Source organism: Solanum stenotomum, chromosome 2 (assembly GCF_019186545.1).
Source record: "Solanum stenotomum isolate F172 chromosome 2, ASM1918654v1, whole genome shotgun sequence".
Classification (NCBI taxonomy): domain Eukaryota; kingdom Viridiplantae; phylum Streptophyta; class Magnoliopsida; order Solanales; family Solanaceae; genus Solanum; species Solanum stenotomum.
The window spans coordinates 70,087,035-70,101,351 of NC_064283.1; the positions used below are offsets into that span (position 1 = coordinate 70,087,035).

General features: G+C 33.7%; 2 protein-coding genes across 17 annotated transcripts in view; one reads left to right on the forward strand and one right to left on the reverse strand.

Moving 5' to 3' along the window:
- LOC125856358 (putative late blight resistance protein homolog R1A-3) overlaps positions 1 to 14,317 on the reverse strand; it is a 410,366-nt gene that overhangs the window by 352,153 nt on the left and 43,896 nt on the right. For 3 of the 13 annotated variants that reach the window (XM_049535880.1, XM_049535881.1, XM_049535879.1), the window contains exons 3-4: positions 6,482 to 10,297; positions 6,076 to 6,402 (exon numbers count right to left, since the gene is read on the reverse strand). The exons of 1 other annotated variant lie outside the window; for it this stretch is intronic. In XM_049535880.1, coding sequence (XP_049391837.1) covers positions 6,379 to 6,402; positions 6,482 to 10,297 — 3,840 coding nt within the window. In that variant the 3' untranslated portion in view covers positions 6,076 to 6,378. Of the gene's footprint in view, positions 1 to 781; positions 948 to 6,075; positions 6,403 to 6,481; positions 10,298 to 10,876; positions 10,953 to 14,317 lie in introns of those variants that run through there. 9 more of the 13 variants (XM_049535886.1, XM_049535884.1, XM_049535885.1 and 6 more) reach the window with 7 other exon arrangements.
- Positions 1 to 14,317, forward strand: part of LOC125856368 (zinc finger protein 4-like) — a 66,180-nt gene that overhangs the window by 25,043 nt on the left and 26,820 nt on the right. The window lies entirely within an intron of this gene.

Genomic DNA, 14,317 nt, shown 5'->3' on the forward strand with positions numbered 1-14,317 from the left:
CCTATCAACTTCCCATTCTGATAATTCGGTATTTTCCAAACGCAAAGTCTTAAGACTTTGATAGATGTCCTCACTTGCATCCCACTTATACTCCAAGAAATCAGAGAGCTGAATCTCCAGGATTTCAAGCTGAGGCAATGCCGTGATTGCTGACAACAAATCAGGTATCATGACAAAACGATACAACCGTAACTCTTTCAAGCTGCTAGGGAAGTGATATTCATTGGGATAAACAGAATCACTCCATACGTTGTAGTATTTTACAAAGAGTGATTCAAGTTTGTTAAGGACATCAAACTTGGGAAACCAATCGCCGTGTGTAGAAGGATCCTTGGATGTCATGATGGAACACTGAAGGTGCTGAAGATTTGGGAACTTCTTCAGAGCATCATTCGTGCCTTCAGAATATGAGATATAAACATGGGATAAAGTTGTCAGCTTTGAATTCTCACCTTCCAATATTCTACTTTGGATATTGTCCTCCTCCCCTTCCTCTTCAAAGAAACAACTCCTGTCAATTTTCACATGTTTCAGCTTTGACAGTTTTAATATTCTGGGCAGTAAAACCATGGTGTAATATGGCGACATATTGATCAACAGAGTTTCCAAATTCTGGAGGTTCAACCACGACACTGGGATAGCTTTTACATCTCGAGTATGAATCCTTAAGAACCTCAAATGAAATAGGGACCCTATTTCTTCCATTAAAGAATCATCCAAAACAATGTTATCCAGTTGCAACACTCTAACAAGTCCAAAGGGTCTTGTGTGACAATCATACCTGAACAAGTTAAGAGGCGAACCGCTAACTTTCAAAGATATGAGATGCTTACTACCAGCTGAACACTTTTTAGAATTGAACAAAACACATTTTTTGTGGAGTTGGCCATTCTCAGTATGAATGGTTAGACGATGGTGTAGGAAATCAGAAGTATGAAATCGAGCACCTGGATTCATTAACTTGAGTAACTTTTCCTTTTTCGCTTTTACTAAACAAAAATCGTGCACAACATCATGTACATAGCAAACCTTGATCCTAACAGAAAAAGTCATATTCTTATTGTAAAGCATATGATCCACCATTATCAGGCTACTGGAAACTAAAGCATCCAAGTATCTTTGAGTTGCTTCCTCTAAACTACACTTAGATGGAATATCATGATCCACAAACCCTTCAGCCATCCACAACTGCATCAACTTAGAGACTGGAGTTCGCTTGCTCTTTCGAGATCTTGCAAAGTAAAGCAACAACGGCTTTAGGTGGTCTGGTAAATGGTCATAACTTAATTGCATAATCTCTAAATTGTTGTTGGCAGAAACAAAGGAATCCAGATTATGTTGAATTTTAAGCCATAAATCCTTTTCCTTTTTCTTTCCTCTAACAATTACTCCAGCAATCAAAACAACAGCCAAAGGAAGCCCTTGGCATTTCTCAACTATTTGATGTCCAACATCCAACAGTTCAGCAGGGCAGCTTCCTTTTCCAAATACCATTTTTTCGAATAACTTCCAACTTTCTCCAAGTGTTAAAAGTTGAAGGCGGAGAAGATCACTATGGCATTTAACTTTCAAACCTACCTCACTACTTCGGCTAGTTAAGATAACTCTATTTCCTCTCTCAACCTTTGGAAAACATGCTATTACCATCTCCCCTGTTGCAATATCCCACACATCATCCAAGACGATGAGGTACCTTTTATCGTACAGTGCTACTCGTAGCTTGTCAGCAAGGTCATCCTCACTTTCTTTTCCTCCCGAGTCAGTAACTTGCTGAAGAATCTCCCGCAACACCTTTGACTTGTTATACTTTTGGGAAACAGTGCACCAAGCACGAACATTGAAATGACTAGCAACTAACGTATTGTTATACACTTTTTTGGCCAGAGTAGTTTTACCGAGTCCTGGCATTCCGACAATGGAAATGACATCAAGCTCAGATTCATGTTTATGAAGGAGCTGGTCAATCATCTTGAATTCATCTTCTTCATGACCAACTGTTACCTCAACAAAAGATGACGAGGTTGACTCAATTGGCTCGTAGGAAGACTTTGCATCAAGGGGGTCATCCCCATTCTTATCTTCCAGCTGTAAACATGTGACTTCTACCACGATAAGCTTGATCTTATTAGTGACATTCGGAAGTGAGAAGAGGAGATGTGAGAGAGCTTTATCTCTGACAAGAATGGAATTAATGACATGTTCTGCCTCATATGCCACATCTAAAGCACGCAACCAACAATCTTTAACTACTCCACTAGTACTGTCATCCAATGTTTGCCTGACTTTCTTGAAAGATGATCTTATGAATTCAAGGCTTTCTTTTACCATCCCAATTTCTTTCTTTATGAGAGAAACTGAATAAGCATCAGAAATGAGCAAATCATTTAAATGTCTGAGTAGAAGATTCGTGAAGAGGAAACCATCGTCCATAGGAAAGCGAAGTTGAGATGACTCATCCGAGGATTTCAAAAAATTCTGTTTGATATCTCCCTTCATTTGTTCAATTTCTTGCAACAAGTCTGGAGCTGAAAAGTCNGTTGACTTTCCTTTTTCCTTTTAATCTCTAACCTCGAACCAGCCTTCAATTTCTAGAGATTTGATGTTTCAACTAATCACATGCACATTTAATAAGGATAAAAGGGAAAATGCATAAGTACCCCTAGCCTATGCCCGAAATTCCAGAAACACATTTAACCTTTACTAAGGTCCTATTACCCTCCCGAACTTAATTTATCTATAATATTCTACCCCTTTTCGGCCTACGTGGCACTATCCTTGAAAAAATTGTCAACATGCGCTGGGCCCACAAGATAGTGCCACGTAGGCCAAAAAGGGGTAGAATATTACATATAAAATAAGTTCGAGGGGTAATAGGACCTTAGTAAAGATTATGTGTATCTCTATGATTTCGGGCATAGGCTGGGGAGGTACTTATGCATTTTCCCAGGATAAAAATTAGAAATACAAGTAAAAAGAACGGCAACGAGCAAGAATTGTGAATGTAAACTAATTAAATTTATAGGTTTTGAATTATTAAAACTAAATGTAGTAAATAATAATTCTAAATAAATATATGGTATTTCTATAGAGAAAATGTTCTCTAATTAATATTTTTGACCAACCAAAATGAGAAAATTGAAAAACAGTTTAGAGAGGGAAGAGAAGAGGGTTGGAGACCAATCTTATATTGATGCTTAATTATCGACAAAAGGAGATTACTCGGATAATAAACATTCACTCCTACAACCTTAAGATGGTAAGCTAAAAATGGTAAAAGCTCCTACATATTATTCTATATATCCAACATATACATTCTATAATTATCAAGGAAAAAATATAAACCATTTTTCTGTTTCTTAGTATGTATGTAATCCACAAATAAAAATAAAAAGGAGGTAGTACTCTCTCTGCCTTTGAATTCAAATATTACTTGTAAAAAATGAAATAGAAAGAAAAATATTTTACCTTTTTCTTTACTTCCAAGCTGTTAAAACCATAAAAATTAACAAGGAAATGATGAATGTAATATATTCTGAGAGAGCTTACAATTAAACTTAAATGCTAATTAAGACTACCTTGAATCTATATAGCCATACAATAAGAAAAAAATGACGAAAGGTTAAGTTGGTCAGTAGCTCACAATACCGTGTTCTTACAATATTATGTTTATATTAAACTTTTTGAAATGGTCAACTTTTTTTTCTATTTAGTTAAGTGATAATAAGAATTAATATCTTAAAAAAATAAAAATACGACTTACTAATAGTTAGTTCTATCAAGATTTTTTTGATGAAAATTGTCCACATTCCTAAAAATCTCTCTTTTTTTTTGTTTCCCATCATGTGTTCGGAGCCTTGACTAAATCCGAATCGCGCACTGTAGGACTCATTCGAAGATGACACTTCCAATAAAATTTTCTCCATACCCAACACTCGAATTCGAGACCTGAGGATGAAGCAGTCCCACATTCCTAAATATCTCTCCATTTAGTCAACTAAACATACTATGGATCCGCCAATAAAATAAAGGATCCATTTGGTAATTAAAATTATTTGTTTATTTTGAAATAATTTTTTTATTTTATTTAAATATTGGGACAAGTCACAAGTATCTCCTAGACTATGACCGAAATCTTAGAGACACACTTTAACCAAACTAAGGTCCTATTACCCCTGAACTCTTTATTTTGTTAATTTTATACACCTTTTGGCTTATGTGGTACACTTCGTGACTCCACGTAGTTGAGGCGCGTGGGAGATGTTTGAATGCCACGTAAGCCAAAATGGTGTACAAAAAAAAAAAAAAAAAGAGTTCAGGAGAGTAATAAGATCTTAATTTAGTTAAAAGTACGTCTCTGAAATTTCGGTTATTGTCCAAGAGATACATATGTCTTATCCCTTGTATATTAGTGTAAATCTATGATGAAATGCCTCCAAAATTAACTTGGGAAATGTCAACTGATAAATGCTTATTTTGTTATTCACTTGCAAATATATTTATGGAGACTATCAGCTATCATTTCGATTTTTGAGTAGAAAGACTTGGTTTTAATTAATAATTCAAAATAATTATAAACTTAAATTAATCAATTTTAGATCTAGACTTTGATTGGACTAATTGAATTTCACGTTAAGGCTGCAAACATAAATCAGACATTACATATTCTACAAGAAGTACTATTGGGTCATTTGTACTTTTATCCTTATTTTATGCTGCTCTTTAATATTTGCTCAATGATCGAGTTATTGTCTCGTAAAGATGGTTAGACGGATATCATTCATTGAAAGATTCGAACTTGCGCAGTTGCAATCCAAAATGGCAATATCGACCAGTGCACCCAAGCGAGTTTTTGTTTTAAGGGTGTACAATCAAATATATTATGATTTTATCAGCTATCTATATATATACGAATTTTTTCAAACACAAAGTCTCAAGACTTTGACAGGTGTCCTCACTTTCATCCCACTTATTCTCTTTGAAAATCATAGTCGATAAACTCCAGAAATTCAAGCTCAGGCAATGCCACAATTGCTGACAACAAAGCAGGTCTCAGATAACTCTTTCAAGCTTGTTATAGGGAAGTGATAATCATTGGGAGGTTGGTTTTGGTCTTTGTAATATGATAAAAGCTTTCAGATGTTTTGATGATCCTCACAAGTGCAGGGACCCGATCCTCTGTAGAGTGTTCTCGTCCAGGGCAATGTGCTATACAACTGGAAAGTTGTTTTGTCAGTGGTTGGTGAGGTCGTCCAATTAGAACGGACGAGGTTGTTTGTCTAATGGACAATAACTCTTTTTGGTTGATATAATCAACATGACAAACAACAAATTAATTCATTCATTCAAAGAAAGAAAATTCAAGCTTCAAACAAAACAAGGGACCTCATCAACTGAAGAATTGCTTCTTGAACCTGTTGTTATTTTGATTGCTTGTATTTGTGCTTAACTTGTAGGATTAGTTTCACTCTAGTTAGAAACGTTTCAAAACTTTGTGTGAGTCATTGTAAGAACATAGTTAAGGGTGACTTTGTGTTTTACGACCAAAAGTCTATATTAATCAGTGATGGTTAGTATAGTGGGCAATGAATGCATTGCTTAGGCTCAGAAAGTAATAGGTTGTATTACTTAGCGTTGTGGTTAGGAGGTTAATGTCATTGTGAGGTTGTAAACTGTGTTTCACTTTTGCTTGAGAAGATTAGTGAAAACAGTTTGAAAATCCTATGAGACAGGCCGTGGTTTTACTCCCTTGAGCCAGGAGGTTTCCACGTAAAGTATTGTGTGTTCATTTTACTTTCAGCATTTACTTTTGTGCATCTCGACTGTCTAAAGGACTTGGTCTTGTCGTAGTTAGTGGACTCATACATTCCATCATAATATTTATGAAAACTTTTAACTTCCTCTGATTTAGGTACCGGTGTATCGGTATATAAAACTACGTTGTCATCGAACCACTCAACAACAGTAAAATATATTTAGAATACTAGAATTTAGTAGTAGAAAAAGAAGTCTAGAAAATCGTCGTTTAAAAATAAGAGTAAACCTCTCTATTTATAGACAACAAATGATAGTGTGAACATGTGTTTATAGTGCCTTATCGAAAAGTCACAACTCTTTTAAGAAAAGTGAAAAGTCATAACTCTTCGTAAAAATCACAAACTTATTTTTCATAAAAATCACAACTCTTCACAAAAGTCACAATCCTTCAGGTTAACAAAAAATTAGAATCTTATATCAGAGATTAGATACGAAATAAGATTCATAACTAACAAAAAAACATGAAAGAAAACTCTCAAAACATTAATTTTGAACATCTCCAGAACCACACAGATGAACCGAGACTGCAAATGCAAACGCGCTATTTCTTTCTTCATTGTTGTTCTATCCTTGTGTCCTTTGGGCATTCTGCAAATTATATATAGTATGATTTAAATTAAATGAAGTATATATGTATGTAGGGGTAAAGATGTAATAAATTAATTACCTCTGTTTCATCCTCTTCTTCAGCTTCTAATTCATACAACACACCTGATAAATGGACTTGAAGTCTGTCCTCTCCTGAGAAATCTATTATCTGTTTCTTAATCTCAATGGCTGAATCTTCAATCTCACGGTTCATACTCATTAAATGAATGGACTTTAAAGTTTCTATATCCGCAAATGCACAAGGGATCTCCATAAACTCCTCACAATGTACTAGTATTAATTCCTCAAGCTTGGGAAAAGTTTCCCTATCAACTTCCCATTCTGAAAGGTTGACCATTTGCAAACTCAAAGTCTTAAGACTTTGATAGAAGTCCTCTCTTGCATACCACTTATCCTCAACGAAAAAAGAGTACATAATCGCCAGAATTTCAAGCTGAGGCAATGCCGTGATTGCCGACAACAAAGCAGGCGTCATAGTAAACCAATACAACCGTAACTCTTTCAAGCTGCTAGGGAAGTGATATTCATTGGGATAAACATAATAATTCCATGGGTATTCTACAAATATTGATTCAAGTTTGTTAAGGACATCAAACTTGGGAAACCAATTGCCGTGTGTAGGAGGATCCTTGGGTACCATGATGGTGCACTGAAGGTGCTGAAGATTTGGGAACTTCTTCAGAGCATCATTCGTGCCTTCAGAATATGAGATATCAACATGGGATAAAGTTGTCAGCTTTGAATTTTCACCTTCCAATATTCTACTTTGGATATTGTCCTCCTCCTCTTCCTCTTCAAAGAAACAACTCCTATCAATTTTCACATGTTTCAGCTTTGACAGTTTTAATATTCTGGGCAGTAGTACCATGGTATATTCTGTATATTCTGTATTGATCAACAGAGTTTCCAAATTCTGGAGGTTCAACCACGACACTGGGATAGCTTTTACATCTTGAGTATGAATCCTTAAGAACCTCAAATGAAATAGGGACCCTATTTCTTCCATTAAAGAATCATCCAAAACAATGCTATTCAGTTGCAACACTCTAACAAGTCCAAAGGGTCTTGTGTGACAGACATACCTGGAGTTAAGAAGCGAACCGCTAACTTTCAAAGATATGAGATGCTTACTACCAGCTGAACACTGTTTAGAATTGAACAAAACACATTTTTTGTGGAGTTGGCCCTCCTCAGTATGAATGGTTAGACGATGGTGTAGGAAATCAGAAGCATGAAATCGAGCACCTGGATTGATTAACTTGAGAAACTTTTCCTTTTTTGCTTTTACTGAACAAAAATCGTGCACAACATCATGCACATAGCAAACCTTGATCCTAACAGAAAAAAAGTTACTCTTGTTGGTGAGGATATGATCCACCATTATCAAGTTACTGGAAATTAAAGCATCCAAGTAACTTTGAGTTGCTTCCTCTAAACTACACTTGGATGGGATATCATGATCCACCAACCCTTCAGCCATCCACAACTGCATCAACTTAGAGACTTGAGTTCGTTTGCTCTTTCGCCATCTTGCAAAGTAAAGCAACAACGGCTTTAGGTGGTATGGTAAACGGTCATAACTTAATTGCATAATCTCTAAATTGTTGTTGGCAGAAACAAAGGAATCCAGATTATGTTGAATTTTAAGCCACAAATCCTTTTCCTTTTTCTTTCCTCTAACAATTACTCCAGCAATCAAAACAACAGCCAAAGGAAGCCCTTGACATTTCTCAACTATTTGGTGTCCAACATCCAACAGTTCAGCAGGGCAGCTTCCTTCTCCAAATACCATTTTTTCGAATAACTCCCAACTTTTTCCATGTGTTAAAAGTTGAAGGCGGAGAAGATCACTACGGCATTTAACTTTCAAACCTACCTCACTACTTCGGCTAGTTAAGATAACTCTATTTCCTCTCTCAACCTTTGGAAAACATGCTATTAACATCTCCCCTGTTGCAATATCCCACACATCATCCAAGACGATGAGGTACCTTTTGTCGTACAGTGCTACTCGTAGCTTTTCAGCAAGGTCATCCTCACTTTCTTTTCCTCCCAAGCCAGTAACTTGCTGAAGAATCTCCAGCAACACCTTTGACTTGTTATACTTTTGGGAAACAGTGCACCAAGCACGAACATTGAAATGACTAGCAACTAACATATTGTTATACACTTTTTTGGCCAGAGTAGTTTTACCGAGTCCTGGCATTCCGACAATGGAAATGACATCAAGCTCGGATTCATGTTTATCAAGGAGCTGGTCAATCATCTTGGCTTCATCTTCTTCATGACCAACTGTTACCTCAACAAAAGATGACGAGGTTGACTCAATTGGCTCGTTGGAAGACTTTGCATCAAGGGGGTCATCCCCATTCTTATCTTCCAGCTGTAAACATGTGACTTCTGCCACGATAAGCTTGATCTTATCTGTGACCCTCGGAAGTGAGAAGAGGAGATGTGAGAGAGCTTTATCTCTGATAAGAATGGAATTAATGACATGTTCTGCCTCATATGCCACATCTAAAGCACGCAACCAACAATCTTTAACTACTCCACTAGTACTGTCATCCAATGTTTGCCTGACTTTCTTGAAAGACGATCTTATGAATTCAAGGCTTTCTTTTACCATCCCAATTTCTTTCTTTATGAGAGAAACTGAATAAGCATTGGAAATGAGCAAATCATTTAAATGTCTGAGTAGAAGATTCATGAAGAGGAAACCATCATCCATAGGAAAGCAAAGTTGAGATGACTGATCCGGGGCTTTCAAAAAATTCCGTTTGATATCTCCCTTCATTCGTTCAATTTCTTGCAACAAGTCTGGAGCTGAAAAGTCCGCTTCATTGATATTATTCTCAGAGCTCTCCTCCATGAGAATAGATATCTTCCTTGTAAGTAGTGCGACATGTGCCAACATATCGTTCAATTTGTCAGGATGGATAAAGCGCTTTGGTATATCAGTGAGAAAGATCAATAGGAACTCGATCATGACATTAATACTTTGAGTTTGAGAGTAATTGACAGCTACCATGCGTCCTTGGAGATGAATGAGATAATTTTGAAGAATCTTTGGAGATGCTTTTAGGATTTGCTTCACAAACCGTTTTAATTGAGTTGATGTTGATTCTTTGATGAGCTTAGAAGTAGAAATGTATAGAACCTCCAGCTCAAGAGGGATTATGTCGATGAGTAGAGAAGAGACTTTAGAGCATTCAGAGACTTTGTAATATTCAGAATTGTAGAAAGAGTACTCACCATAATAATTAGGTTTAATCTTTCCAGTCCAAATATCAAAATAGAATTGTAGAAATGTATGGGCGATGAATTGGAAGCGAGGAAAGAGATATTGAGTAGTAGTTGTTTTGTTGGCCAGGAGGATAGGATAGAAATCTGTCAGACGACGGAATACTTGGCGAAGAATGTTTATTTTCTTGGACATCCTGTAATACAAGTCCCCATCCAAATAAGAAGTATTGTTTGTTAGATCATGAAGGTTTGTGAAGAGGTATTCAAACATTTTCTCCTCTGTGGTCATTGCTACATAATTATCATTCTTCAAACTCAAATAACTTTCCATCTCTTCCAGCAGCAGAGGGACAACACCATCCATGTTGTATTTCTCTAGAATTACTTCATCATTATCTTGATAGAACTTGTTTATTTTCTTGGACATCCTGTAATAAAAGTCATCGTCCAAACTTGAATCCCCAAACAGGACAAATGTTCTTAAGAATTTCACTTCCATTCTTAGCTTGTTAATGACATCCCATTTTGAATAAATATATACTTCTTCATCATTCTTTATTTTCTTCAACCCATTCAAGAAATCATCAATAAGATTCCTGATTCTTCTTCTTTTTTCCTGAAGTGGCACCTCCTAAATTAAAACATAGTAATACGTAATTAAATTAATCCATAAATATTTTGGTGATATGATTTTCGGACGATTTTAAAAAAAAAGCATTTATGGGACCCTCCCTAATAAGTTGGGAGGAGCAATATGTATAACCTCATCATGATCCACGATACTTTTGGGCTACACAATCAATCGAACAGTCAAATATGACTTAACAGTTCACACTTCTTAATGAGTTTTAATATATTGGGGTACCTTTTAATTGTTTATCTTTTTAGCTTCGGTCATTAATATACTCATTCACAACTTTTCAAGTATATTATCTAACCCCTTAGACAATTTTAACATATCATATGATGTTATCATTGTTTTAATTTGTTACTATGATTATTGAATGTTGTTTAAAGATTTTAGCATAAGTATTTTTTTTTTTTAAAAAAAAATCTTATAAGTAATTGGGGCCAAACATGCAAAACACATTCTCAAAATAATTGTTACAAAAATATGTAAAACTAATAATTGCTAGAAAAATAAGTATAATTTATATGTAAAACTTAATTATTACTAATTTGGAGCTTGTGAAAGTATTGATAGACATACCGATGATTTTCCTTCTTTTTCCATTGAATCTCCAACCTCGAACCAGCCTTCAATTTCTAAAGAATTGATTTTTCAACTAATGATCACATGCATATTTAATTAGGATAAAATTACGTAGAAGATAGTAATCACATGCACAAGTAAAAGGAAAGGCAAGAAGCAAGAGTTAAGAATGTTAATTATTAAGTTTATAGGTTTTGAATTATAATTATACCTAGTAATTTACTGTTTTAAGTAAATACATGAATTGGTGAAAGTAACAAATAGCATGTCAAAATATATATTTTCTGTTCATTAGACTTGATAGGTTACTCAGAGTGGCACACAAGTACACACACTAATAAATTTTCAAGAATTTGGACCATAATTTATACTCCCTCTATTCCATATTAACTGAATTTGTGAGACAATGCACACATATATATTAAGAAAAACATTTAAGAACATAACTTTCACTATTGTCTATTAAGAAATCATAAATATAACTTTGTAAGTAGTGTAATTTATCTCATAGAAAATATAAAACTCCAATAAATGAAAGGGTAAATATGGAAAAAATTTCAAACAACCATTTTAAACTAACAATTCAATTCGTTTGAACAATGAAAAAAATCTAATTTTTTTACTTAATATGAAATAGAGGAAGTACTAGAGAGACGGAATCTAAATTTACACAAACCATGAGTGTTTCGTATGAAAGAAATTATTTTATGAAAATGCTTTTTTTAACTAATAAGTGGGTTTGTTATTTTTTTTTATGTGTGTTTGATATATTTTCTAAATATTTAAGTAATCGAACATGAAAATATTGAAAAATATATTTTTTCTCCGTACTAAACACACCCTATATTAAAAGTGTTTCCCGTATCATAATATATTAAGATCTTAAATGTAGAGCCAACCAAGATATATATCTACATAAACTATGTTAAAAGGTCTTCTTCTTATCATGATTAGAGACCTTAATTAATCTCCCTTTACAAGCTTGGACCCAAAATGGGTGTGGTTGGTACAAAGAGTTTCGTACTTACTAAACATGAGAAATTTGAATGAATTTTTTTTTGAAAAACAGTGTAAAAAGGGAAGGGAAGAGGGTTGGAGACAGATCCTAAATTATCAGATCATTCTATATATCCAACACATATATTCTATAATTATCAAATAAAAAATATAAATTATTTTTCTAATTCTTATTATGTATGTTTCTTTCAAATCAAGTGAATCACAAAAATACATGTAAAAAGGAAAAACATTATACCTTTTTGTTTACTTCCAAGCTAATATATAATTCCTCTCAAATGGTAGTTTGCCTTGTTGCAGATTTACAACACTTATATTGAGAGAATTGAGTCAGCAAAAGCAAGCAGCAAATGTTGAAGAACCTAATTCACTTATTCTTAGATCTGCAAATGTGAACATTCAATTAATTTATCAAAGTCTAGATCTGAAATAGAGTAGTTTAAGTTTACTATCAATTTGAATTATTAAAGCCAAGCCTTTCTATATAATTTCCGACAGTCCATTAAAATATTTGCTAGTGGATCATTGACGAAAAAAATAGGAAATTTCATTTTGTATTCTGTTTTAAATTTTATGATTATTAATTAAAATATTTTAATTTTTATATTTAAAAAATCTGAAAGGTTAATTTTTTTTTTAATTCCAATTTATAATTTATAAGTGATAATAAAGATATTTACGAGCTTGAAACGTTGAAACAAAATCTGAAGTATGTATATTTAATTTGATGCACTATTATTGTGATTTGTGATGCTTCAAATAACAGTATCAAGTCAGAAAAATATTATTCAATTAGTCCTAATCAAGTAAGGAGATAAGGAAAAAAATGGCATGCTGATGTTACTTTATTATTTATATGGCTTAAGTTATATGCGATCCCTTAAAACTGTCTGCATAATTTATTTAAACACCTTAACTAAGGCTTGTACTTATTAAACACTTAAATTGTTCAAAATATTGATGTGGCAAAATAAGTGTATCTCACTGCCTAGTAGCACGTGAATATGTCCCAATTTTTTTTAATTTTTTTTTTTAGAATAAACTTTACTTTTTGTCTTAATGACTGGCATGCATTGATTAAAAAAAACTATTTTTTTTTAAATTTAAAATAATGTTTTTAACCCAAAAAGAAAGCAACCCCACTCCACCCCACCCCTGTAGGCAATACCAATGGTCTTCTTCTTCACCCCATTTTAAGCTTTTTAAACTCTGTTTGTTTTTTTCTCATCGTTTTTATTTTTCACTCTTTATAAAATGAAATTGAATTTGTTAATCGAATTTGCAACAAGAAAAAAAAGGGATATCGAAATTATTAAAGCAACCTCTGTCCATCTTTATTTCCAGTCACTTCGATCAACAAACATTACCAACCATTTATTTAAAATGATATCAGAAAATTTAATATAATTCATTTGAATCCTCTTGATTTCTCTTCATTATCGATTTTGAAATAATTTATCAACGTCGATTTATTTTTCACAAAAAATCTCAACAATCGCTCTATTTATCTATCATGCTTCATAATTTATTTCACTATTTGCATTAGACTTGATTTCAATAGCCCATAGTTTATTACAAGAAAAAAAAATTAATCTTTCAAAGGAATAGAAAATGACAAGTAACAGAGGATGAAGAAGAAGAAAATAAGGCAAATGATTAGGTGTGTAGATTTGGGGGAGCGGGTGGGGGAGATTTTCTTTTTTCTTCTTTTTGTTGTAGCCGGAGAAATCGGGATTTGTTGTTGGAATCAGGATGGCCTGTGAAGGGAAGAAGAAGAAATTTGGGTGGGTGGGTGGGTTTGTGTGGGGATTGGGGGTTTTCTTTTTTCTCCTTTTTGCTAATTAATTTTTTGGATTATTAATGGTTGGAGGTTTTTTTTTTTTTTTTAAAAATTGAATATTCATTAGATTGGGCCCATGTGTCACATGCTGCAGTTTTATTGGTTACTTTTTAAAGAGAGGGTGCGTGAATTACACACACAACATTTTAAATATCATTTTGTGTTCAATAAGTACATATTTGTTAATATTAGAATGTCTAATAGGTACTTGCCTTAGTTAAGGTGTTTAAATGAATTATGCGAATAACTTTAGAGGGCCGCAGATGACTTAAGCCTATCTATATCTATATTAACTTAAAATTATAAACTCCTTAATTATATTATACTGAAAGCAGACACTTTTTTACATTAAGGGTGTGTTTGTTATGAAGGAAAACATTTTTCAAATCAACTCATTTTCCTTAAATTCAAGGAAAATGACTTTCCTTCAAAAATTAAGGAAAACATTTTCCAAAATTTTCCTCTAATGTCAAATTACAATTTTTTTTTTGAAAAAATCAATTTTTTTCGTTGAAAAAATAAATTTAAAGTTTTCAACTTCAATTTTTAATTGTTTTACCCCCCCCTCACCCCCTACCTCC